The sequence below is a fragment of the Mustela putorius genome, unplaced genomic scaffold (genome assembly GCF_011764305.1).
Source record: "Mustela putorius furo isolate JIRA1106 unplaced genomic scaffold, ASM1176430v1.1 tig00000695_pilon_pilon_pilon, whole genome shotgun sequence".
Taxonomy (NCBI): Eukaryota; Metazoa; Chordata; class Mammalia; order Carnivora; family Mustelidae; genus Mustela; species Mustela putorius.
The window spans coordinates 2,026,319-2,048,828 of record NW_025421447.1 but is presented as its reverse complement, the minus strand read 5'-3'; the positions used below and the strand labels follow the sequence as shown (position 1 = coordinate 2,048,828).

At 55.0% G+C, this 22,510-nt stretch overlaps 1 protein-coding gene and 1 long non-coding RNA gene across 3 annotated transcripts in view; one reads left to right on the top strand and one right to left on the bottom strand.

Moving 5' to 3' along the window:
• LOC106004119 overlaps positions 1–3,781 on the top strand; it is a 19,012-nt gene extending 15,231 nt beyond the window's left edge. The window contains exon 3 of the long non-coding RNA XR_001176992.2: positions 3,659–3,781. This is a non-coding gene — a long non-coding RNA (uncharacterized LOC106004119). The remainder of the gene's footprint in view (positions 1–3,658) is intronic.
• On the bottom strand, positions 165–22,510 carry RORC (RAR related orphan receptor C). 2 transcript variants are annotated; one of them, XM_004776681.3, is made up of 11 exons: positions 22,397–22,509; positions 20,173–20,202; positions 9,160–9,245; positions 8,672–8,813; positions 6,956–7,468; positions 6,600–6,721; positions 5,554–5,686; positions 5,282–5,389; positions 4,987–5,097; positions 3,560–3,669; positions 165–544 (listed from the first exon to the last, which is right to left on the bottom strand). In XM_004776681.3, the coding sequence occupies exons 1-11, from the start codon at positions 22,434–22,436 to the stop codon at positions 383–385; spliced, it is 1,557 nt and encodes a 518-aa protein (XP_004776738.2). In that variant the 5' UTR covers positions 22,437–22,509; the 3' UTR covers positions 165–382. The 2 variants fall into 2 exon arrangements, with proteins under 2 accessions (XP_004776738.2, XP_012903448.1); XM_013047994.2 differs by lacking the exons at positions 165–544; positions 3,560–3,669 and adding an exon at positions 3,778–3,866 and having other exon boundaries at positions 22,397–22,510.

Here is a 22,510-nt window from a genome sequence, read left to right as displayed (position 1 = left end):
ATTCTTAGCTTCTGAGCCCAGAGGTGAGTTCTATTCATCCAGGGTGTCCTGGATCTGCCTAGTGTCCTGAGGACACCAAGGTCCTTCTGGAGGTCCTTATGTGCCACCCAAGGCCTCTCAGAAGCTGGGGGTGAAGGGTCATGGGAAAGGAGACACAACAAAGCTGAGGCTGGAGATGGTGTTCCTTCATCGCCACCCTCTGGCTCTTGGCCCACTGCCAGGCAAGCCTTTGGGGGAAAACCAGTCTCAGCAACTGCACACCCCTCAAGAACAGGCAGGGACCACCCTCCGGGGGCACAGGTAAGAAAAATGTGAAGGTGGGATGAGATCCGGGAGGAAGGCCAGTAGGCTGTAGGGCAGGGAAAGGGGTCCCTCCTCCAGGTCACTCGGACAGGCCTTCAGGTGACTCAATTTCAGTGCTGAAGAGTTCCTTGTAGAGTGGAGGAAAAGCAGCTTGGACCACAATGGGGTGGAGGTGCTGGAAGGTCTGCAACTTTTCCACGTGCTGGCTACACAGGCTCCGAAGTTTCCCCTTGGGTGGCAGCTGGAGATGGGTTAACAGGGGAGGAGGGTCAATACTCTGACCTTCTCCCCAGAGCAAAGATGTTCTCTCCTCCCTGGGCTAGGGCAGCCTGCCTTGCTTTCCCCCTCTGCACTTGGCACTGGAAGAGGGACTTGGTAAGAGTTCATCACAGGGGGGTTATGTTCAGGAAACCGGAGGCAAGCAAGGGCTGCTGCGGGACAGGTGCGTGTTTTCTGAGTGAACCGCCCCCATTACATTCCTGCTATTCCTGAAATGAACCCTGGTGAGTACTCTAATTCGCACTATCTGCTCTTAGAAGAGTGATGCCCTGCAGCTCTGTTGTAGTCCATCACATGCCCCTGGGACCTTACTTGTTGCTGGTCTCCTCACCTGGAATACCTTTCTGATTCTTCTTTGCTTGGCTAAACTTCCTCACTTTCAAGTGTCCCCTCCTCTGGGAATATTTCCCTAACCTGGATGAGGTGCCTTTCCTTTGGGCTTCCCTCTGTGTAGTAGCACTTAAACCCATTTTAGGAAAACGGTCTAATTTGTTTGCTTTCCCACCCTAGCTAGGTTTAATTTCCTTAGGTAGGGTCTCTCCTTGTCTCCCTCTCTCCGTCTCCCTCTCTGTATCCTCTGTTCCTGTCATAATGCTTGGCACATGACAAATGCTCACTACCTCTCTGAATTATAAATGGTTTCCAAGCAGGTACCCAACACCACCAGTACCAGTACTCAGCCAGAGGGGAACAAAAGAGGCCCAGAGACCCATGAGGAGACACAGGCAGGGAGACCTCACTGGAGAAAGGCTGAAAAAACCATTCAACCTCTGCAGCTTCCGCTCACCAGCTGCTGCCTCTTCCCCCCACTTAGTTTCCTAGGAAAGGGGCAGTCAGAGAAGACCAGGCACATAGATCTCTTGATATCTCTTGGATTCATAGTCTTCTCATTTCTTCTGGTTTAGTCTGAGTTTGTCCAGACTGCCATAGTAGCTTCATCTGCCATCCATTCATCACTAACTGTTGAGAACCTACTCAACTAGGCACTGTGATGGGCTATGGTGATATGTCACTGGATAAAATAAAGTATAATAAAATAAAATATCTAGCTTTATTAAATGCGTATTCTAATGAAGGATCCAGAAAACAAATATATAATAAGTTTGAGAATTTCTTTAAAAACAGTTCTGCCGGGTGAGGGGTGGAGGGCTTTTTGCCTCAGGCGGTCAGGGAAAACCTCTCCAGAATGAAGAGATGGAGCCATTTGGAAGACTGGGGAAGAACTTTCCGGGCAGCGGGAACAGCAGATACAAAAGCCCTGAGATGCACGTGTGTGTGATGTGCTGAAGGAATGGCAAGGAAGCCAGAGCTGCTGAACAGGTGACTGAGGGGTCGGTGGGAGGAGAGGAGGTGAGAAAAGAAGTCGGGGTCATATCATGCATGAGGCCAGTGAGCCGTGACAGACTCTTGGATTGCCTCTCAGCAGGATGGGTGGCTACAGCAGGACTGAAACCTGTGCTAAATGGCCCTCCTGCAGGATGGCCTAGCGAGGCCTGGGGGGCCTAACAGGCCACAAGAGAACACTTGGGGGTTAGGTGTGATGGTGGAGGGTTTGTATTCTGAAGGTGAAGCCAACCAGATCTGCTTTCCAGCTGTGCTCCCAGGCTCTAGTCTCTCCTTCCAATCCGGCCGACCGGACTTTTTACTAGCTAGGGTGGGAAGGCAAACAAATTAGACCGTTTTCCTAAAATGGGTTTAAGTGCTACTACACAGAGGGAAGCCCAAAGGAAAGGCACCTCATCCAGGTTAGGGAAATATTCCCAGAGGAGGGGACACTTGAAAGTGAGGAAGTTTAGCCAAGCAAAGAAGAATCAGAAAGGTATTCCAGGTGAGGAGACCAGAAGTTCTTTCAGACTTACAATGTTGTGTAAGTCATCTCTATCCTCAGCACCTAGCACTCATTGTGCCTGGCACATAGCAAGGGCCCATTGCTTGAACGATTACATAAATTGTTCCTCTACGCGGGTTCCAAATTAAATTGCCTAAATAATAGCTCTGATGATATCAGAGCTCTCCAGATATCGGAGCTCTCCATTGCCTGGAAATAAAGCCTTCATTCTTTAATATGGCACTGGAAGTCCTCTCTGATTTGCTACCTGACCCAATTTCAAGACTGTCTTCTGTTACTTCCCTGCCCTCATCAATGCCAGCTCTCAATCTTACATGTTAGAATGTACCACAGCTATTCCCCATATATGTGCTATTTTGCCTCCTTATTTTTGCCAATGGTTCCCACAGCCTGGAATGCTTGCCCCACCCCCATGAATGTCTATTGCCAACCTTAAATGCCACCTTCCTAGGAAGCATTTATGACCCACTCCTTTTACCCCGAATTATTTTTAATTCCTGTTTTATGCTGTAATAACATTCCCCCACTATCTCTTATCGAAGTAACCTATGAGTGGTACGGGGATATGGTAGCCGAGCACTGGGATTAAATCTTACATTTATTACTTACCAATCGTGCAAACTTGGACTAGTTGCTTAAGTCTCTTCATCACTAAAAGGAGGTTTTAATACCTGTACTGTTGACTAAGCTGCCCTGAGGATGACTGCACGTCTGGGACAGCAGCATCTTGTTAATTGCATTACTATTGTATCACATACCGTAGGCTACTCTGGTATACGAGCCTCTTTGTACCAGACCAGAAACGCTCGGTGAGGGCAAGGACGGCCTCTTGGGATCTTTCCATTCCACAGTGCCTTACACAAACAGGTGCTGGGTGAGTGTGGGCTATATTAAGCCAAATTATTTCCTGGCAGTCCCTCCCGATTCCAGGTTCTCTTAACCTTCTGTCTCTATGCACATGGAAGCAACATCTCATCCCCTTGGTTCCTGAGCTGCTGCAAGCTCTCTTAACACAACATGGCACTCAAGGGCTTCCTACCCCCAACCTTGGAGCCTGGCCCTTGCCAGTCCTGGGGGCCCTGCTCCTGCACTGGACCTGACCTCCTCCACCTCAAGGACTGCTCTTACCTTAGCCAGAATGCCTTGGCGGTGAGTCTTGTAGAGATGGTGATGAAAAGCCAGCTCCAGGTTGTGCTGTAGCTGTTCTACTTTCCTTTTCTCTTGCAGCCCTGGCCGGTCTGAAGGAGGGCATGGGACCATAGTGAGAACAAGAAAGAACACGGACGTTAACAGCCCCCAGAAGGGTGTATCAGTTTGGACATCTGTGCTGGATAGTGGCCTTCTCAGCTGAATGTGTACGCACGTGCATGTGCATCCTGGTTTGGTCATGAGAAGCTCTGGAGCCTGGGGCTTGGCTAGCTGTCTACAAGGAAAGCTGGGGAGAGATGAAATGGATAAGGACATCCAGTCTCCTGGGGAGCCTGGGTGGCTCAGTCAGTTAAGCATCTGCCTTCGGCTCAAGTCATAATCCAAGGTCCTGGGACCAGGCCACGCATCTGTCTCCCTGCTCAGTGGGGAGCCTGGTTTTCTCTCTCCCTCTGCCTCTCCCCCTGCTCCTTCTCTCTCTCGTCTTCTCTCTCTCAAATAAAATCCTTAAAAAAAGTAAAGACATTGAATCTCCTGACTCCAAGCAGCCTTCTCCCTGGTACCCTGATATTTCACATAGCCCATTCAATGCTCGGATTCCACTATGGGGGGAAAAATGAGAGGGGGCCCTGTCTGAGTGGCCCTGCTGAAGCCTCCTAGGCCAGCACTAGGGCCTCTGTAGCCATCTGGGGCTAATTTCAACAGACAAACCACCTTTTGCCCTGGCTCCATAAAACGGCCAGAAGTCATCTTTTAAGTCTTTATCTCTAGTTCGAAGGATGTGTCTAGGTTCTCTACCCATTGGCAGAGTCAGACAACAGATAATTTTGATGGGCAAACTCAGGTTAGTAGCTCGACCCACTTGTCTTGAGTTCTCCAAATTCTTAGCCTTCCCCGGCTCAGCCCAGCCTGCTCTGTTCCGGGGGGTGGGCCCCCGAGTCCTGCCATGACAGCGCAGGGTCCTCAACCCAGCTTACACAGAGCAGTGATCCCCAGGCACATGGCAATCACCTGCGGGAGGCTATAAAAAATCCTGGTGCTCTGGCTATTCCCCAGATCAATGACCTCAGAGTCTCTGGGAGTGGAGCCCAGGGAAGAATCACTTTTTTTAAAATCTCCAGGTCATTCCAGTGTATGGCCTCACTGAACTGAGTGACATGAGAGCTCAGGAGCAGAGGAAACTCTCCCTGGGAAGCGGCGCCCTTCCTCTCTTCCTCACGGCTCCCCGGCTCCCCACTTCTCCAAGCCCACCTTGGAGGGTGTTTCCCTCCCTGAGGCGCCTCTGAAATCTGCTCTCTGCTCTTTAAAGCCATTTCCCAGATTTAACCGCATTTGAAGGTCCAGGCCCTTCAGCATCTGTCTCACTCCAGCCACCTGCATGTCCCTCAGGCAAGCCCAGCGACACTCACTGGCATTGATGAGCACTAGCGCTGTGTAGAGAGCGATCTCGTCCTCAGAAAAGCGCAAGGAGCTCAGGGAGCGGGAGAAGTCGAAGATGGAGCTGATGAGCTCACTGCAGCCTGAGAGAGGGAAAAACGAAAGGATAAGCAAGGTAGATGAGGCCATTGCGCCCGAGGACACCCGCCCTCTTGGCGTTGGGAGCAGGGGGAGTGATTTGCCCTGAAAAGAGGGAGCCTGGGTCTTGAAGCTTTAGATGGACTTGCCATCCAATTCTGGTCTCTCTCATTTCCCCCTGCCCCTCACCCAAGGCTCGGAACAGCTCCATGCCACCGTATTTGCCTTCGAAAAAGACCGTGTGGTTGTCAGCGTTGTAGGCCCGGCACATCCTGACCAGCACCACTTCCATTGCTCCTGGAGAGGCGGGGGACAGGCGAGCAGGAGTCAGGTGGAGCCAGGGAGCTGGCTAGGTGCCCTTCCAGTGTCCTGCTTTCCCTAAGCCACCTCCCTCTGCTCAGCCCCACCCCACTGCATGCTCGCTCCCCCTCCCTCCAGGCCTGCCCCCAGTCTCCAGGCACCTGCTTTGAGAAGCACAATCTGGTCATTCTGGCAGAGCTCCATAAAGCCTGAGAGCCTCTTAGCGAACTCCACCACGTACTGAATGGCCTCGGTGAGGCGGTGGGCACAGCGTTCCCACATCTCCCACATGGACTGCAAGGAAGGAGGAGGGTCCCACTGTAGCCTCGTTTCTGACCCTGTCACCCTCCCACGCCCCTGGGAGCCCAGACTGATAAACTGCCGTCGCGAGGTTCAGAACTCCCACACTCTCCACTCTGGCATTTTCAGCCCATTCTCAGCACAGATGCACACTCGGGGTCAACTCCTGTCATTTGGTCCCACTCACTGAGCACCCACCAGCCACTGGCACCAAGTCAGCTGTTGTGGGGAAATGAAACAAAAATCTGAGATGCAGCTTTGCCCTCAAAGGGTTTGTGTTTTGTTGAGGTGAGAAGCACATACTGACCCCTCTCCCCGTAAAGACCTGTAGAGCAGGAAAAACTGAATGCCCAATGAGTGTTATTTAGAACAGGTGTGATAGGCAAGAGCGTAAACTTTGGAGCCCAGTGGATCTCAGTGTGCCTGTGGCTCTGCTACTTTATGACCTGCGGTAAGTCTGGTGACTTCCCCAAGCTCAGTTTCCCAGTCTGTTAAATACAGAAATAAATGCCAGCCTCGTAGGTTGCTGTGGTGAGGGTGGAGGATCATTTCTGGGAAGCGTGCATTTAGCAAAGTGCCCGGCAGAGAAGGGGTGTTTAACAAATGGGAATCAGGGTTCTGTCTACTGCTATCACACAGAGGGGACGGGAAAGGAGACTGTACTGAGGGCTGTGCACACCAAGGTCTGGTTGCTGGCAGAGGTAGGATGAAGTCCAGGCAAAACATCAATAGGAGAAAAGGAAAACTTATCTATCTGCTACACATAGACGCGTAAGCACACACACACCCCAGACTTAAAAGCAGGTACATACTTGTGTCTGTCTGCTTCGCCCCAGCCCACTTGCATGTGCAGGTAGCTATTTCTTACCCTCCCCCCAGCCCCTCCCACATGGTCTCCTGGCCTCACCTTCGTCTGGTAGCCGGCCACCTCCTCCCGGGAGAAGATGTTAGGGCGCTGCCGTAGCAGGTCCTCTAGCCGCAGCTGACACGTCTCTCGGTAGGACTTACAAACGTTCTGCACCAGGTGCTCTGGGGACAGAGGAAGGCACAGGCTTCTTCTCAGCCAGCTGTGACCCTACCCATACTCTTTGGGTATGCCCTTGGCTTATCCTTGGCCTGGCCCACCCCTGTTCTACCTCCCACCCCTAGGCCCCTCAGCTCCCTGGGGCTCATGTTTGGTATACACAGGGTGATGACTAGAGCCCTTCTCTTGGAAGCCCCTCCCTCACCATCCCTAACCCTCTCCGCCACCCCATTGCTCACCAGTCTCTGTCAGGGAGGCATAAGGCCCCTCTGGGGCGCTGTGGAAACTGAGGCTGCAGTAGCTGTCCGGGCCCTGTCCTGGTTCCTCAAGCCCAGGATGCCCGGCATCCTCAAAACGAAGTCCACATCTGTCAGGGCTCAGCTGGCTGCCTGTGCTGTAGAAGCCCTTGCCAGTCTCAGCCTTGCCCCGCTCAGGGCTGTATTCCAGGTGGTATGAAGCCCCGTCAGGCCCGGCCTTGGCCAAGCTGCTGGGGTAGGAAGACAAGGAGCCCGGGGCTCTCAGTAGGCCAGGGGGGCAGGCCGCGGCCTCAGGCAGGTCAGGTGAGGAGCCCTGGGGCAGCTGCCCATCAGGGAGCCCTATAGGGCAGGCGAGGGGGTCGGCCTCCTGACCCCCCGCTGGGGGGGTCTTGGCCACCTGTCCCCGCTGCTGCTGTTGCTGCCGCTGAAGTTGTTTCTGCACCTCGGCGTGCAGGCTGTCCCTCTGCTTCTTGGACATGCGGCCGAACTTGACAGCTGAAAGAGGTCGGGGATCAGGAGTTTTCAAGGCAGGAGCTCAGGGTACAGGACAGCATCGACAGGCATTTTGATCATTACAGAATTCACTTGCTGTTCCCTGAATAGCTGGCTCCAAGCAGAGCTTCTCCAGTGTGGCCTAAGAACCTCCCCTGGGGACCCCCACTTTTGCTTGAGAGCCCTTCCACCTCTTGCAGGTGTTTGCCGCGGGCTATGTCCAGCCCAGTCTCCCAAGCAAACTCTCCCAGCTGGAAACCAGCTTCTGCTGGTAGCAGAATTCAAGCAGCAAGTCTGGACTGAGGAGTCTGACCTCCTGATGTCAGGGCTGGGGGTGGTCGAGTTGGGTGTCTCGAGCTGTATTGGGGTCACCTCGCCTGTCTAGGAGGGTCGGAGGAAGAGGAGAGCTGAGAACACAGGTCTCCCTGTGGTCAGGCCTGCAGGCTCCCTGGTGACCTAGATACTCACCACAGCCCAACCCAGGCTCCGCGGCTTGTTTCTGAACATCCTCTTCTGCTCTCTCTTTCCTGCCTTTTCGCTACCCCCCACACCCCTCCCAGGTGTGGGGGCACAGCCCCTCGCCCCGCCTGCCCCTTTGCACCCCTGCGTGTTTCCTTTCACTTTGTTATTTTGGGCGCTGAAAAGTGCTGACAGCCTCTTTCTGGCTCCTCCTCACCTCATGCCTCCCCCAACCCCACCCCGGGCTCCCTCTGTGGTGGTGATGGGGGGCTGCACTGAGGTGGTGGGCAAGGGCTGAGGAGAAAGGCCTCAGGAACTGCAGCCCTTACCCTCATGCCTTCCAGGTGATTCTCAGGCTGACTCTGGCTCCAGTCTTTAGCCACTGTCCCGTGTCCTAGCAAGGGGATGGGGGTCTGGGGGGATGGTGCTAGCTCCGGAGTCATGGGGCAGGAGGGAGTGTGGAAGCTGGATGGTAACTGGGCCACAGGCAAAGGAAGTAAGGAGAATCCATCCCAGAAAGAAGGAAATGAGGAGCCTGGGGCATTGGGGGAAGGAGGGCTGTTCTAGCAGAGCCTACAGTTGGGGACCACGAAGAACTTTGCTGAGGTGTACCCCCCAATGCGTGGCCAGCCCATGCCCCATGGATGGAAGGACGTTTCTAAGGGCGACCTCTGCCTAGCACAGCAGGCCTGCCTGCCTCTTTGGAGACTCCAGGGAAACCCCAGGGGGCTGCCTGCTTGGCCTCACCATCTCGGGACATGCCCAGTGCCAGGCATTTCTGCAAGCGACAGTGCTGGCATCGGTTTCGGCTGGTGCGGTCGATGGGGCAGTTCTGCTGGCGGGTGCAGGAGTAGACCACATGGCACTGCTGGCTCCGGCGGAAGAAACCCTGGGGAAGGCAGGCAGAGACCTCAGTTGCCCATCTCGGCCAACCCCAGCTCTGTCCCCAGGGCTTCCAGCCCAGGTTCTGACCCCAGCATTCCCAGACCCCATGACCGGTCCATTTTCTCTCCTCCCTTTCTTAGCAGAATTAACGACTTGCCACACAGTCATGTCCCCAGATTACGGAGAGGCCCTCCCGAGTCAGGCACTGCTTCAGCAGCCCCCCAGCTGCCTCAGGAGACCGACCCAGTGTCAGAACAAATGCCACAGAAAGAGAACAAAGCCCACATCACCCCTTCTGTCCACCTTGGAAGAGAAACTGCGCGCGAGTGTGCCTGCTTGTGCATGCTCACCTTGCACCCCTCACAGGTGATAACCCCATAGTGGATCCCAGATGACTTGTCCCCACAGATTTTGCAAGGAATGACTTCAATTTGTGCTGAAAGAGAGAAGGAACAGTAGGTCAGCCCAGGGACCTGATCCGCCTCCTAGCCTGCACCTCTGGGCTGTAGATACAGGTACACGGTGCTTCCCCACCCTGCTCCGGCTTGCTCTACCCCGTCTTGCAAAATGGAAGAAGGGCAGTGCCAGTGCTGCCCTGCAAAGGGTCTGGGGAGGCCGTTTTCAGTTTCACGGGGCAACCAGGAGCTGTCTTAGCTCCATGGGGGCAGAAAATGCAGCTGCAGAGAGGACACCTGCTCCACCCTTGAAGTTGAAAAGCTCCAGTTGCCACCCTCCCTCCTGAGGACCTAGGAGTTCTTGCTGATTAACAACACCTGCTTCCCGCCCAGGGGCCTTCCTCTAGGCCACCCTCCCCCACCAGGCTTTGCTCCCATGGGCATAGGGTGAGACGTGGGGGTGGGGGGAGGAGATGTGGTACGTTAAGGCAGGAGGCCCCAGGGGACCAAATAGAGATGCTGGCCATGCTCTGGCTGTGCTCTGCTGGCAGTGAAGGCTCAGGGATGGGCTGGGCAGCGACCAGGGGCCAAGAGGACACTGAGTAGGACCCAGAGAGAGTAAGGAGGAGTGAGATGGAGCCCAGGAGAGGGCTCAACAAGCCAGGTCTGTCAGATACTGAAGATCCGGTCAAGAATCAAACAGGACGCTGAGGCCCCAGGCCCTGGAGCAGAGAGTGGGCAGCTCTGCGTGTGTGCGCCCATGAGAGTGCCTGTGTTTATGGGCCCAATCACATGTGTGCCAGTCATGAATGTTAACTCTGGCTGGGACTAGAGACCATCTCATGCAACCTTTGTCCTTTCCTTTCCTTTCCAGGTGGACAGATAGACCAGACAGGGTAAGGTGGTTGGCCTGGAGTTCATGCAGCTAGTTTCCTCCAGAGCTGGGTCTACACTCTATCTCCCCTGCTTTCCATTAAGTTGTTCCTTATACCTGGCTTTGGGGTCCATATGCCATCGGGCATGTATGAGGGTATGTGCACACATAAAAGGTACGTTTGTTTGTTAGCTAGCAGGCACAGTTGTCTGTTGGTGTGTTAGTGTTTGTTCATTGGCCAGTAGGGCCCCTGGCTGCCCACTGAGCCCATCATGGCCTTTCAGGGCTCCAGATTCTTCTCCTCTACTTTGCCCTATCCCTTTCAATGCCCAAAGCTCTCTACTGAGAGAGAGGACCAGCAGTTGGGCTTCTCCCAGCTTATCTTTGAAGGGGAGCTGGGATTTCCACTATGTCAGGGGTTTTTATCCATCCCAAGGGGACAAGGGTCTCTTCTCTGCCGTGGGTGCCTTGCTGCCTCCCCTTTGAGCAGGCCAGAAAAGTGATCTAAGCCCCCAGCCCCAGGTCATCTCTGACTGGTCCCCAATTGTGTTCCACTGTAAGGGTCAGTGAAGGCAACAGGTTGCCTATAGGGCAAGCCTCTGTTCCGTTGAGCTTACCTCCGGCCCAGGCCTGGACCCTGGTCCTGCAAAGGGCCTCCTGATGTGAGGTGGGGAGGGGGACGGTGGCTTGCCCACCACCCCGTGGAATTTTGTTTCCCTCATCTTGAAACCATTGTCCCCTCAAGCCAACTTGGAGCTGAGTCAGAGTAAGCAGCTGCCTTCTCCTGGGGGACAAGGCCCATGGGTGTCTGCAATTCCCTCAAGAGAAGTCACTTCTTTCCCCCATCTCAGCCCCCACTTGCCTGCCCAACATCCACATAGGAGGGTGTGATCATCATGGACAGATGGCAAGAGAGCCTTTCAGATTCTTCCCAGTAAATTAAGAGCAGATTGGAATGCATGGAAGGGAAGAGAGAACAAGAGGGGACCGGTAGCTGGAAAGGGGGCAGAAAATGTGGAGGCACCTGCATGTCAAGCACTTAGATTCTCTAGGCCTAGGTTCCCTTGTCAGTGAAATCAGGATTAAAAAAGAACATTGTTTGTCTGTGGGATGATTGTAGGTAGGTCAGTAGGTGTGATGACATTACCTGCGGAAAGCACTGTGTTTAAGAGGCAAATTCTATATATGCTGTTACTACGGAGCACGGCTGAGGGTGAAGAAATGCAATGGGCACCTGAGGCCCAGCAGAAGCCTTGTGCCCCATAGAATCTGTGCTTGCCTTGACACCTTCCCCTCCAGCAGCATGGGTCTCTCTCTCTGGCCCTCAGCTCAGAGAGGGGAGAAACCAACGTGGGTCACCCAAAAAAGCAAGCAGAGGGGAGATTAGGCCAAGCCACAGTGGGAACTCGGACTCCAGCCCAGCAGTCAACCACAGGCCTCCTGGCCTCTTCCCTTCTCCCAGAGCCACATCCGTGTGCGTGTGTGCGCCAACCACACAGGTGACCCAGACCCATCTCTCTCTGCCCCACACCTGACCCACAGCTGATCCCAGCTCCAGGAACCTCACAACGCTGTGAACCAGACCTTGCTCTTCTCATGGGATGGTGTAGCCAGCCACCAGAGGTATACCCCTTCACAGATACCTATGCCTGGGGGGGATGCTGGAGTTTGGACTCCAGCTACCAGGCCAGCCAATCTTCAGGGTTCCCCAACCCCAGGCCCCCAAGACAGAGGTACACAGTGAGGTAGGAACATGGAGTCAGAGTTTCTGGGCTAGAGGGGTCCAGACCCTGTAGCCTCTGAGCTAGAAAGACCAAGAGGCTTGGGACTGGCAGGCAACAGAGATTTAGACCTTGAGATGGAGTGACAGGGGCAGCGACACAGAAAAACCCACAGTGTGGTCCCAGTCCCAGTGCCGTGAGCCTGGCCCTGTGTGTACCATCAGGCCCTCTGCTCCCACTGCTCCCTCCTTCCCCTGCCACCTGTACCCCGTTTAATGCCATCTGCCCGAAACCTCAAAGAGAAAGTACTGGTGCGCATGAGTGTGACTTGTGGAGGTGGGGAGGGGAGAGAACGGGAAGGGCTGGCAGAGGTGGCAGTGGGGTGAGCAGGAGCTGAAAAACACCTCGGATCCCTCACCTTCACAGCCTACCCCTGAGCCCCTGCCTGAAGCAGCAGGTGATGGGAACCCAGGTTGGGGAGGGGGAGCTGAGTAATCACAGGATTACTCAAACTGTTGTGCTGGAGCCTGGCCTGCCAGGAACTTACCATCTAAGGGCCTGCGGGTGCCAGGAACTCGAACCAAGCAAAGGTCAGGGCTGTCTAGGCCAACCCCTGTGGCCCCCGCTGCTTCGGGAAGATCTTTGTATCTCATTGTTGCTCTCTCCTGGGGGGCCCAGCAAAGGAAACTCTCACACTCCCAGGAGACAGAAGTGCCTCCTTGCTCAGGAAGGCTCCCGAGATCATCTAGGGACTTTGTGATTCTAGCCCTTTGCGTTTCACACAAGATCACCAAGGGATCTTGTGAACGTGTTGTGAGCAGGTCCCTTCTCAGGTGTGGGGGCCCAGATTGTGCATTTGGACAGGCTCTGGTTGGTGCTCACTCTGGCTGGTCATCAGCCTATGCTTTTGAGTAGCAAGAATCTGGGCCTTCTTGAGGCTTTTTGGGTCAGGCGGCTCCTCCTGGGGGGTGAGGGTAGGGTTGGTCATCTCCTCCCCCAGTTCATTCTTGTGTCTTCTCTTCAACCTGGGAGACCTCTAAAGCTTCAATTCTGATAGGGTGCTGGGGAGAGAAAAGGAATCTCTTCTGGATTGCTTCAGAGACTGAAGTATTCCCAAGGAGCTTGCTATGGACATCTCCTCTGTGGGGAAATCCGGTAGCAACAAAGTGGTCTGTCTGCTCCTCCCTCCAACCCCTCTAATCTCGCCCTTCCCACAGCTGTGAGATTCACTGATAGCGCTCTCTGAATGCTTCCAGAGCCTGGCCCTGGGCCACCTTAGGAAGCCAGCTGTGAGCTTTGTCCAGGTGCCCTATGCCACAGAGAGGAAGTGGTAGGAGCAAAGGAGGGGCTCTAACCCAGGGGGATCTCTCCCCTCAAACCCCAGAGCCTCCTCTAGCCCTGATGGTGAGTGGGTGCAGTCAGAGGAGCCGTGGGGTCCTTAGCTTCTCCTGGTGCTTTGTCAGTCTCCCGCTGGGCCTTCCTTCTCTTCTCTTTCTCTCTCCTTTTCTCCACTGGACAGTGATTAAGGTCGGATGGTAGTGATAGACGTCAGCCTTGGCTGAATTCTTACTCTGTGCCAGGCTTTCCATATGTGTTTCCTTAATGATTATGCCAACCCTGGGAACTAGGCATTACTTGCCTTGTCCCCGTTTCACAGATGAGAAAGCAATCTGGGAGGGCATAAGTGGCTTGACTACGGTTACACAGTCTGAAGTGGAGTATCTGGCATTTGAACCCAGGTCTTTGTACCTCGAGAGCCCATGTCCCCAGCCGTTAAGCTACACCCCCTCCAAGGATGAGATACCCAACTACATCAAGGAGATGGGATAGGGGTCCAGATTATTGGCCGCAGAGGAAAAGTGTGAAGTGTGGAGGTGGGCTGGGAACAGAATTCGAGAGGACCCCCTGTGGAACTAAAGCTGACACTCGCGTCTAGTGTAAAGACCCATGGAGACATGGCTCCCTCTGTCCCAGCTCTTCCTCTCTGGAGCCCACCTCCTCCTGCCTTTACTCATGTCTTGGGGCAGGCTTCCAAGGTGGAACAGCTTGCCTGACCCAGCAGAGCTCCTTCAGAGGTGTGGACTGGCTTTCATACATCTTAGTAGGCCTCTGCAGAGATGAATGAGTGAATGGGAAAGAGGAATTCTTAGTTTAGCTCCTCCCAACCCCCCACCAGCACAGAGACCACAGCTCTGGCCAGGGGTCCCCTGTGTACCCCAGCCTGCCACCAGCCTCCCTCCTTTCTCAGCCCTCCTTCCCACAGCTTCTGCAAAGCTGGAAACCACGGTGGTGGGTGCCACCACAGGGGAGCAGGAGGGGGAGGGTCGGTGGGGGGCCAGGAGAGAGCTGCTCTCTACCTGCTGAACACTACTCCCAAGCCAGGGTGAGGATTTTCTGCTGATACACCCAGATCCCGGGGCTGAGAAAGTCGTGAAGCTAAAACTCAGGTGGGCGAGGGAGAGTCTGGGGTTCTGAAAAGCCACGAAAGCCAGCCAACCACCTGAAACCCCTCCTGGTACCCCCGCCACCCCCGCAGTCTGGGACAGGAGAAAGGAGGGGAAACAGAAGAATTGAGTGAAAACAACCAGTGCATGGGGGGGGGGGGATGAATCACCAGGAGGAAGCTCTGAGGAGTGGGAGCCCCAAGTCCCAGGCAAGGGCTTCCCAGCCGCCAGGGTCGGAGCTCCCTTCCACAGGGCTCTGCCGTTCCAGGACACATGGAACCCAGTGACACTCCGGCTCTGGTGCTGAGTCCCGCCCTGTTAGTGTCCCTTTCCGAGAGAGACACCTCTGTCTGTTCTGAGGCCAGAGTCCCAGGACAGCATTGCAGTGGCAGGAGGAGTAGAGGTTAGATCTCAGAAAGGACTGGCCATGGAGGACTAGAGGAGACCCCAGGGCTGCCTTCCGTGGAGGGCTCTTAGCATGGGAAAGTCCCTGTTCCCTGTTTGAGTCAGGGACACAGAGGCAGGGGAGGGGAGGGGTGCCTCTGGGACGGGTGGGGACACCAACACCCATGCTTCGCTGTACGGGACAGGCTGGGATACTCCAGCTGCTAGTATCTTGGACTGGGGGTGTTTGGGATTCCTGTTAGGAATGGAAGAGAGGAAAAGGCAAAGGTGCAGGGGTGATACAAGGAAGGAGGAGGCCCTTTGTAAAGTCTTCAGGTGGCCCTGGGCTCTCAGGATAAGAGCTGTGACCCCCTGGGGACCTGGACTTCTTTCTGACCCACTGCTCATCATGATCATGACCAAAATTGGGAAGATCAGGGCATAGCAAAGACAGGCATGAGACCTCCCATCTGCCCCCCACCCCCACCACCTCGCCATCCATAGCCAGTGCTGGGGCCTCATGCCTCTTGGCTTCACACTAGCATGTCCTCAGAGAGAGAGAGATGACTAGGGCCACCATGCCTCTGGTTGGCTGGGGAGTCTGTTTGGCCAATGCACTTTTCCTCTTTACTTAGCAGCAGGTAGCCATGGCGAGGAGCTGTGCCATCCTTTCAGAACCTCCATGTACTCCATGCCTCTCTCTCTCTGCCTTCCTGGACGCTGTCATTATTTCACGTCTCCCCTTGGCCACCCATCCTCCCCCCTCTGCATCTCTCTCTCTGTGTCAGTGTGCCTTACTGTCTTCTGTGCCCCAGCTCTGTCTTGGGTTTCATACCTCGATGTTCTGGTGGTATTTCCTGGTACTTCTCCATTTATAGCTCCATCAGGACATTACTGGCCTCTGCTCCTCTCTTTATTTCCTGGTCTGTGTCTGTCCCCTTGGTCTCTGGGTGTGTCATAGTCCCCAGCCCCCAATGTGCTGCCTCTCTCTGACTATGGTCAGAGGGCTTGGGGGTGGCTGGCATTCATTAGGAGTGTTATGGGGTGGGAGTGGGGGACAGTCAGGTAACCCAGGGCCATGAGATACCCAGAGATGTCCAAGTGAGAAGCATTGGTGGCATCCAGTCCCAGATCGGAGGGGACCCCTCTCTCCTATCAACCAGCCTGGATGGAGCTGTTGGGGGATATCATGTGGAGCTGCCTAGAAGCTCCCTCATTCAGTCCTGGGGACTCCTGCTCTCCTGCCGAGCTCTGAAGCATATCTGATCCTTGCTTGCTAGGGTGGATTTGCTGACTGGAGGTCATTTCGGGGAAGATTGGTTTGCTAACCTTTGCTGCTAATCAGAAGAAGCTAGAAGGAAACGAAAGCTCCAAAGGGCCCCTCTTCCTGTGGAAGGTTTGGCTTTTTTCCTCGCCTCACTGATCCACCCAGCTCATACACCTGCACTGGGATCTCTGTCCCAAGCTCTTCCTTTCCTATGGCCTCCTTTTCGTCTGTGTCCTGGGAGCATTGAGACGCCTTCACCAGCCTTGGGGATGCTCACCTTGGGGACCAGGGCTCTCTTCTTGGTCATAGGTCCTTAGAACTGGGAGCCTCTCCCAAGCTGGTTTTGTTTTTAGGTTCAGCTCTCTTGTTTTGTTGATGAGGAGACCAGGGCCTAGTGACTTGCCTAAGGTTACATGGCAAGTTAGTGACAGAACTGGCACCAGAACCTGGTTTTTAGACTCTCGACCCATGGGTCTTTCCAGGACCCAATATGGCTTCTCTTCTGTGGTTTGTGGGAAGACCCCAGGTTGAGGCTGGGGCTGCCTCAGGCCTCAGGCCACAGGGACATGGGGCTTCCCTTTTGTGCATTTGCCCGCTGCTCTGAGCGGTGTTCTAGCTTTCCTTACATGAACACAGGAATTGTCTGATTCACCCATCCTTGCTCTGCTAGAAGGCACAAGGACCCCAGACATCTGCCTACTAGCTGTTGGCCCTTGGCTCCACACCAGGAAGAGGGTGAAGCTGAAGGCTTTCTGCTCCCATCTCTCTTCCCCTATCCCCCTCATCAAATGGGTGACTGAAACTGGGGACACACACACACACATGCATGTTGAGACCTGGATGCGGGGTTCGGACCCCTTCTACCTGCTGATCTGGCTTTCCTTTCCCTGTCCTGCTGCTTTGGGGCACAGTAACCCCTCTGGCCGTCTGGCTCCTCTTTCACCAACTCAGAGGCAGGTTGGAGGAATGGAGGGAAATTCTGCAGTGAGAATCCGGGTCTGTGCCTGTCAGTTAGCAGCCGCCCTCTGCTACAGCAGTGGGATCTGGGGCGAAGCTCTCCCCTTCCTGGGGCTCAGTCCTTTCTTGTTAAACGAGGAGCAAAACACCTCAGATAATCCTGCAGATAGTTTCCAGGGCTCACGACAGTGGCGTTCCTCTACAACGCCATGTATTACCCAACCCGCAAAATTGCCTGGGGAGCAGGACTTGTCAGTTACTCCACCCATCTCCCAACAGACCTTGGCCTTGACTGGGACACACACTGCCAGCAAGAAAGAGCACTCAGCTTTGCTTACACTGTTCCCAAGACACCCCTCTGTTCTAGAGGCCCAGGGATGACGATGGCGTCCAGGCTTCCCCACTCCCACGTGGCCCCCTTCACTTACTTCTCATGACTGAGCCTTGGGCTTTGCTGCTGCCTCAGCTCTCTGTCCTCAGCAGGGGGTGGTCCAGGGATGGGGCACAGCTGGCAGCTGGGTTGGGGGTGAGGCCCTTTCTGCAGAGCCTCAGCTTGTAGCTCTGCACCTAGCTCTCTCCCAATTCTTCTGGGGCAGGGGGGTTTAAGCCACCACCACACAGGTGGCCGAGTGACAAACCCCCCTCACTGCATCCCCACCCCCTCTGGGGTGCAGCAAGTAGGATGACAGGCGCCCCACGTGGCCAATCTGGGCCCAGGGCAGGGTGTGAGGGGCGGGGCAGCCAATTGCAGGGGGCGTTGGAAAATTCCAAAACCACATGCCACAGCCACACGCGGTAAAAGCTGTTTCCACCCGCTGGGGTAGTTCTGGCTGGGGAACCAGAGTGGAGCTCACAGGAGCCCGGCCAGGTTCCTACTCCCCCCTCCCACTGAGGACCCAAGCCTGACCCTCTTTGCCAGGTGACTCCAGGGACAGGGATGTTTCTAGAGGTAAGTCACAGGATGTCTGCCTGGAGGGGGCAGTGGCTTGTGCCACCTGAGACCCTGTGGACTGCCAACAGCCACCCAATTGGGTGCGATCTGGGAGGCTGCCCCACCGCCCACCATGCTCAAGCCCTCCATACTGATGTGGTGCATGCCCCGGGGCAAGGGAATCAATGATAAGAGCAGCGGTAATAATCATCAGACAAATACCCACTATCTGCAGGAAGTGTTAGTCTGTCAGAAATTTCCTCAAGAGCAAAACTGAAATTGGAATGCAGATAACGATGATAGCGGTGATGATGGTGAAGGTAATAATAATAATAATAATAATAATAATAATAATGTTTACATTGTGCCAGAAACACTTCTTAAGGTTTTATATGGATTATCTAATCCTTACAAAATACTTTTATGAGATAAGGTACTGTTATCTCCATTTTGAAGATGAAGAAAATGAGATAACAGAGAAGTGAAGTAACTTGCCCAAGGTCACACAGCTAGTAAGTGGTGGGGTCAGGATTCAAACTCTGGCAGTTTGGCCTGAGGAATGGCAGGGTTTCTCTGGTTCAAATCTGCTCTTGAGGGTGTGTCTCAGCTTGGGAGGTCTCCTGGCATGTGAGTCTAGAGTTTTTCGGCCTGGGGGTCCTTCTGAGGGGCTCTTTCAGCCTCATATCTGCTCTGTGGGGTACCTCAGACTGGGAGTTCCCTTTTCAGGGCCCTCCAGTAGCTAGGCCCTCTTTTTGTCTGGGGGTCTCTCCTGGGTTCCTCCCTTCTTGGGTTTGTCTTGGAGCCCCTCCTTGGGGTTGTCTCAATTTGGAGCCTATTTCTCTGAGCCTCCCAGCCTGGGGGAGTCAATCTCTCCTGGGTTCTCTGCACCAAACTTCTTAAAGAGGTCTCTGATCTTGCCAGGCCTCCAGCAGCTCCTCAGCCTGGTATAGGCTTTTCCCCACTGGCCTTCCTCTGGCTCTCAGGACCTGGGCAGTGGATTGGGGTAGGGGCTGTCCCCCTGGCTTCTCAAGGACACTCTGGTCTGGGGGTAGGGGCATGGTTGCCCAGGACCTTTGGGCTGGGAAGGGGGCATGGTCCTGGCCAAGGTTTTTGTGGTAAGAGGTTAAGGTAGGAATGGCATGTAGCCTCTTCCAGTTCCAGCTGCTTCGAAAGTCCCCCTTCTCCCTCCCCACCCACATATGGTCCCTGGCTCCCATCCCCCAGCTCACAAGCACGTCACTCCTTGACCTGCTTTCCTCCCAGGGCCCTGCTCAGCATTTCCGTGGGGCCCTGTGGCTAGGGGCAGGCGAGGCACAGATCAGGATTGTGCTGAGCAAAGCAAGCCCCCACCCAGGAGGATGTGGCATCCTGGATGCCCCCCCAGCCCCTGTCTGCCCAGCTCAGGGACCAGGGGATGCTGTTGCCTCTGAGATTTCTCGATGGGGAACGGGGAGGCTCTAAGCAATCTTGGAAGCCAGAGTAGGGTCAGCGGGCTCTCCGGAGGAACTGGTTGGTAATCCAAGGGAGGGCCATGGAGAAAAGCAGGTGGTCTCTTGCCCCAGAATGGTCCTCTGTCCTCATTAATTCAGGGACTTATGCTTATGGAGGCCTTCCCCCAGAGTACCCTCGGGCTATTAAGGGCAGCGTGCCTGGCCCTGATGGGATAGAAGCTTTGTGACTAAAGTGGAGTGGGTGAATTTTCTGGGAGAGTAGTCTCTCCCACAAACTAGGGGACAAGATCTGCTGTGCTGAGAGGTCCCTAAAAGAGGGTACATACTCTCCAGTATCCTTGGGAAGTCCTTCCTGAGCTCTAGACCCCTTCCCACATGTTGTAACCTCAATCTTTCAGGGCCCAGAGTGTCCCTGGGTATTATGTTTCCTACAGAGGTGAAGGCTTTCCTGCTCTCCAGCTCTGTACAGCCTGGCTTGTTCACACCTCAGGACGTGTTAACCACCGAGAGGAGCACCAAACATGGCTCAGCTGCCATGAAGCCTGCTGGCACAGGCTCCCTGAGTTCCCGAGGCTGCCCCTGCCTCCCTCTGCTCGCTCTCTCCCTCCTTTCCCCTACTGGCTCCTGTGTCTCTGTCCAGCACCCCTCTTCTCAATCTCCCAGGGATCCCTTTAATAATCATTCTCTCCTTGTGTCTGTGGTGCCCCCTCTCTGTGGGCTTCCCCCGATCTGTCACCCTGCTTTTGAGGTTTCTTCACCCCTCCCCCTGCTGGGCTCCCCATCTCTCCTCTTTCCCTAAGTTCTGCCTCTGCTGCCTCTGCTGGGCTCCCCTGTCTCTGGGCCTGCTCCGAGCTTTGCTCTCTCGCACACAGCCCCAGAGCCCTGTTCAACTCATCTCTCCACACCCCATGCCAGGGGCTGCCCCAGCCCTCTACTCACAGGTGTGGGTCTTCTTTGCAGCCAGCAGCTCTGGAAAGAGAAGACAGAGGTTCGGGGTCAGAAGTTGAAGACCACCGTGGGCATCAGGAGACAAACCCCTCCCCATCACAGCCCCTATCCTACCCCATTCCTTCCTCCAGAACCTGGTATCTGAGCAGAAGGTAGCCCCATCCTTCACAGTACCCATCTCTCCGTTCTCTGACCCTCAGGGCCTCCGAAGTGCCAGGCTTCTCATCGCGTCTGGGAGTCCCCCAAACTATTCCTTCTCTCGAAATGTCCTTTCCTGACGCCCTGCTCAATGTTAAGCTTGAATGTTAACATTCAAGCTTCTGATGGGAGAAGCTGCCCACGCCCCTCTCTCCTGACCTCGTGCTGACACTCAGCCCCTTGCATTTGGTTTCCCGACACTCATGGCCATGTGGTTATCTAACTGCTATCATTGTGTCATTATCCATGAAATGAGGCTCTCTTGCTACCTGGGAGGCTGTCTCAGTGACCTTGTTATTCCCAGAGCCTTCCATAGTGGCTGGCCCATTAGAAGAGCACGTAAATATTTTGGAGCTAGAGTTACAGCTCTGTGGGAGTTAAATCTCTTGGTTTCTTTCTGGTGCCTGAAAGCACCTAGGGCTTCCAGAGGTATGGAGATTGAGGGTAAGACACTGAAGATATCTGGAGGAAAAAGAGGGAGAGTCTGCCTTCCCAGACATCTGGTCTACCAGCCCGCAGAGGAGGGAGCCCCTTCCTACTGCTAGTGCAGGTAGACAGCAGGCAAGTAGAGTGCCTGGGTGGGTTGACACAGGGTGGGCAGGGACGCACATACTTCTGAGGGGTGGCTGCTAAGGGGAAAGCCTTAGCTAAAGCGTCATGGCAGTGGTGGTTTTAGTGGTGGGGTGGGGAAGGTGGTTATTCATTTATAGCATTTATTGAACACCTACCAAGGGAGCCCCTGGGAAGAAGTTTCTCCTGCCAGTCCTTGGTCCCTTTCCTACCACCACACAGCAGCTTTTCATGGAGCATAAGGCCAGCCTTTTGTCCGAGAAAAGGCTGCAGCCCTCTCTTATGCCCCCTATAATCTCCCTGACCTCCGAATCTGCTCTCCTGTTACATTTTCCCTTCCGCTGCCCAATCCTGGACATCTCTCCACCATCCCCCACATACTGTCCTTCTGCACAGGAGATGCTCCCCACTGGTCAGCTTCTTCAACGGGGCAGGGTTGGGGAGTGGTGGTAGTGGTCATGAATGGACTAGAAGTGTTGGGCTCTGCTGGGGTGGGGTGGGGGAGGATTGCCCCAGGAAGGAGGTTCCATCCGGCCCCTCCCCCCTCCCCCTGATCCTGACTGGCCCCACCCAGCTTCCTCCCTGAGGTGGCACCTCTCTCTGGCCTCCAACCCTGTACCTCGGAGCAGTCCTGGGAGGGGGGTGCTCCCCTCACCAGCCAGCCAGTTGCCTGCCTGGGAAGTGGATTTCTTCCTCCACCAGGTGGCCCCAGAGCCTGCTGGCCTCACTCGCTTTGGTGCTCATTACTGATCAAGCATGTGGCAGTGGCTCCCTCTCTGAGAGGGTCTCTGAGTTAGACCACACGTGGGGCCAAGGACTGCCTGACTCTGTCTCCCACTGCCCCGGTCTGCTGCAGAAATGAAACCCCACCCTCCTGGGCCAGTGGAAAGGAAAGTGCCAGGCTAGTGGGCATGGGCAGCTGACAGGGTGTGCTTGCTTCCATCCCCGACCCTCGGTCTGTCACCGTTAAAGGTAGGACAGGTCCCTCCGTTGTTGAGTGAACAGAAGGTGGAGTGGCCAGCCTTCCAGCGATGGCTAGGTTCCGTTCCGCCAGCTGTGTCGCCACCTCCTCGCAGGGGGCGCTCGTGCTGGGGAGGGCCTGCCCACATTCTGACTCTTCCTGGCTCAGCTCCTCACCCCCCCACCCCTGCCCCACACCTGTTGCTTCCTTCTCCACAGCTCCCTTTCTTTCCTCTCCATGTGTTTCCTGCTTCTCCCCTTTTCCCTGCTCTCCTCCTCTGCTGAGTCCCCAGTCTCTCCTCCTGCTTCTCCTTCAGTTTCCATCAAGACCGGCCGGCATCCCCAGCCAGTCCATCTCTCTCCTCTTTTCTTGTCTTGTCCTCCTCCTTCTCCTCCTCTTTTCTTGACCAAACTCTTCCAATCTCTCTCTCTGCTGAACCTCCTGGCAAGTCCTTTCCACCTGCCTGCAGGGCCATGGGCCTCTTACCCTGCGAGGCTCGGTGCTGTCTCTGTGGGCCCCTGTCCATGGGGCAGCTCCCTTGGTGCCGTCCTTGCTGCCCTGGCTGCCCAGGAGGGCAGGGAGCAGGGCCCAGGAGAGGGA

Excerpts from the sequence above, each read along its gene's own strand:
- RORC (XM_004776681.3), bottom strand. The coding sequence starts at position 22,436 with ATGGACAGGGGCCCACAGAGACAGCACCGAGCCTCGCAGG. Across the intron at positions 5,687-6,599 it reads TGGCCGGCTACCAGACGAAG|TCCATGTGGGAGATGTGGGA; the intron begins GTGAGGCCAGGA and ends CCTTCCTTGCAG. Across the intron at positions 3,670-4,986 it reads GCTAGTGCTCATCAATGCCA|ACCGGCCAGGGCTGCAAGAG; the intron begins GTGAGTGTCGCT and ends GCCCTCCTTCAG.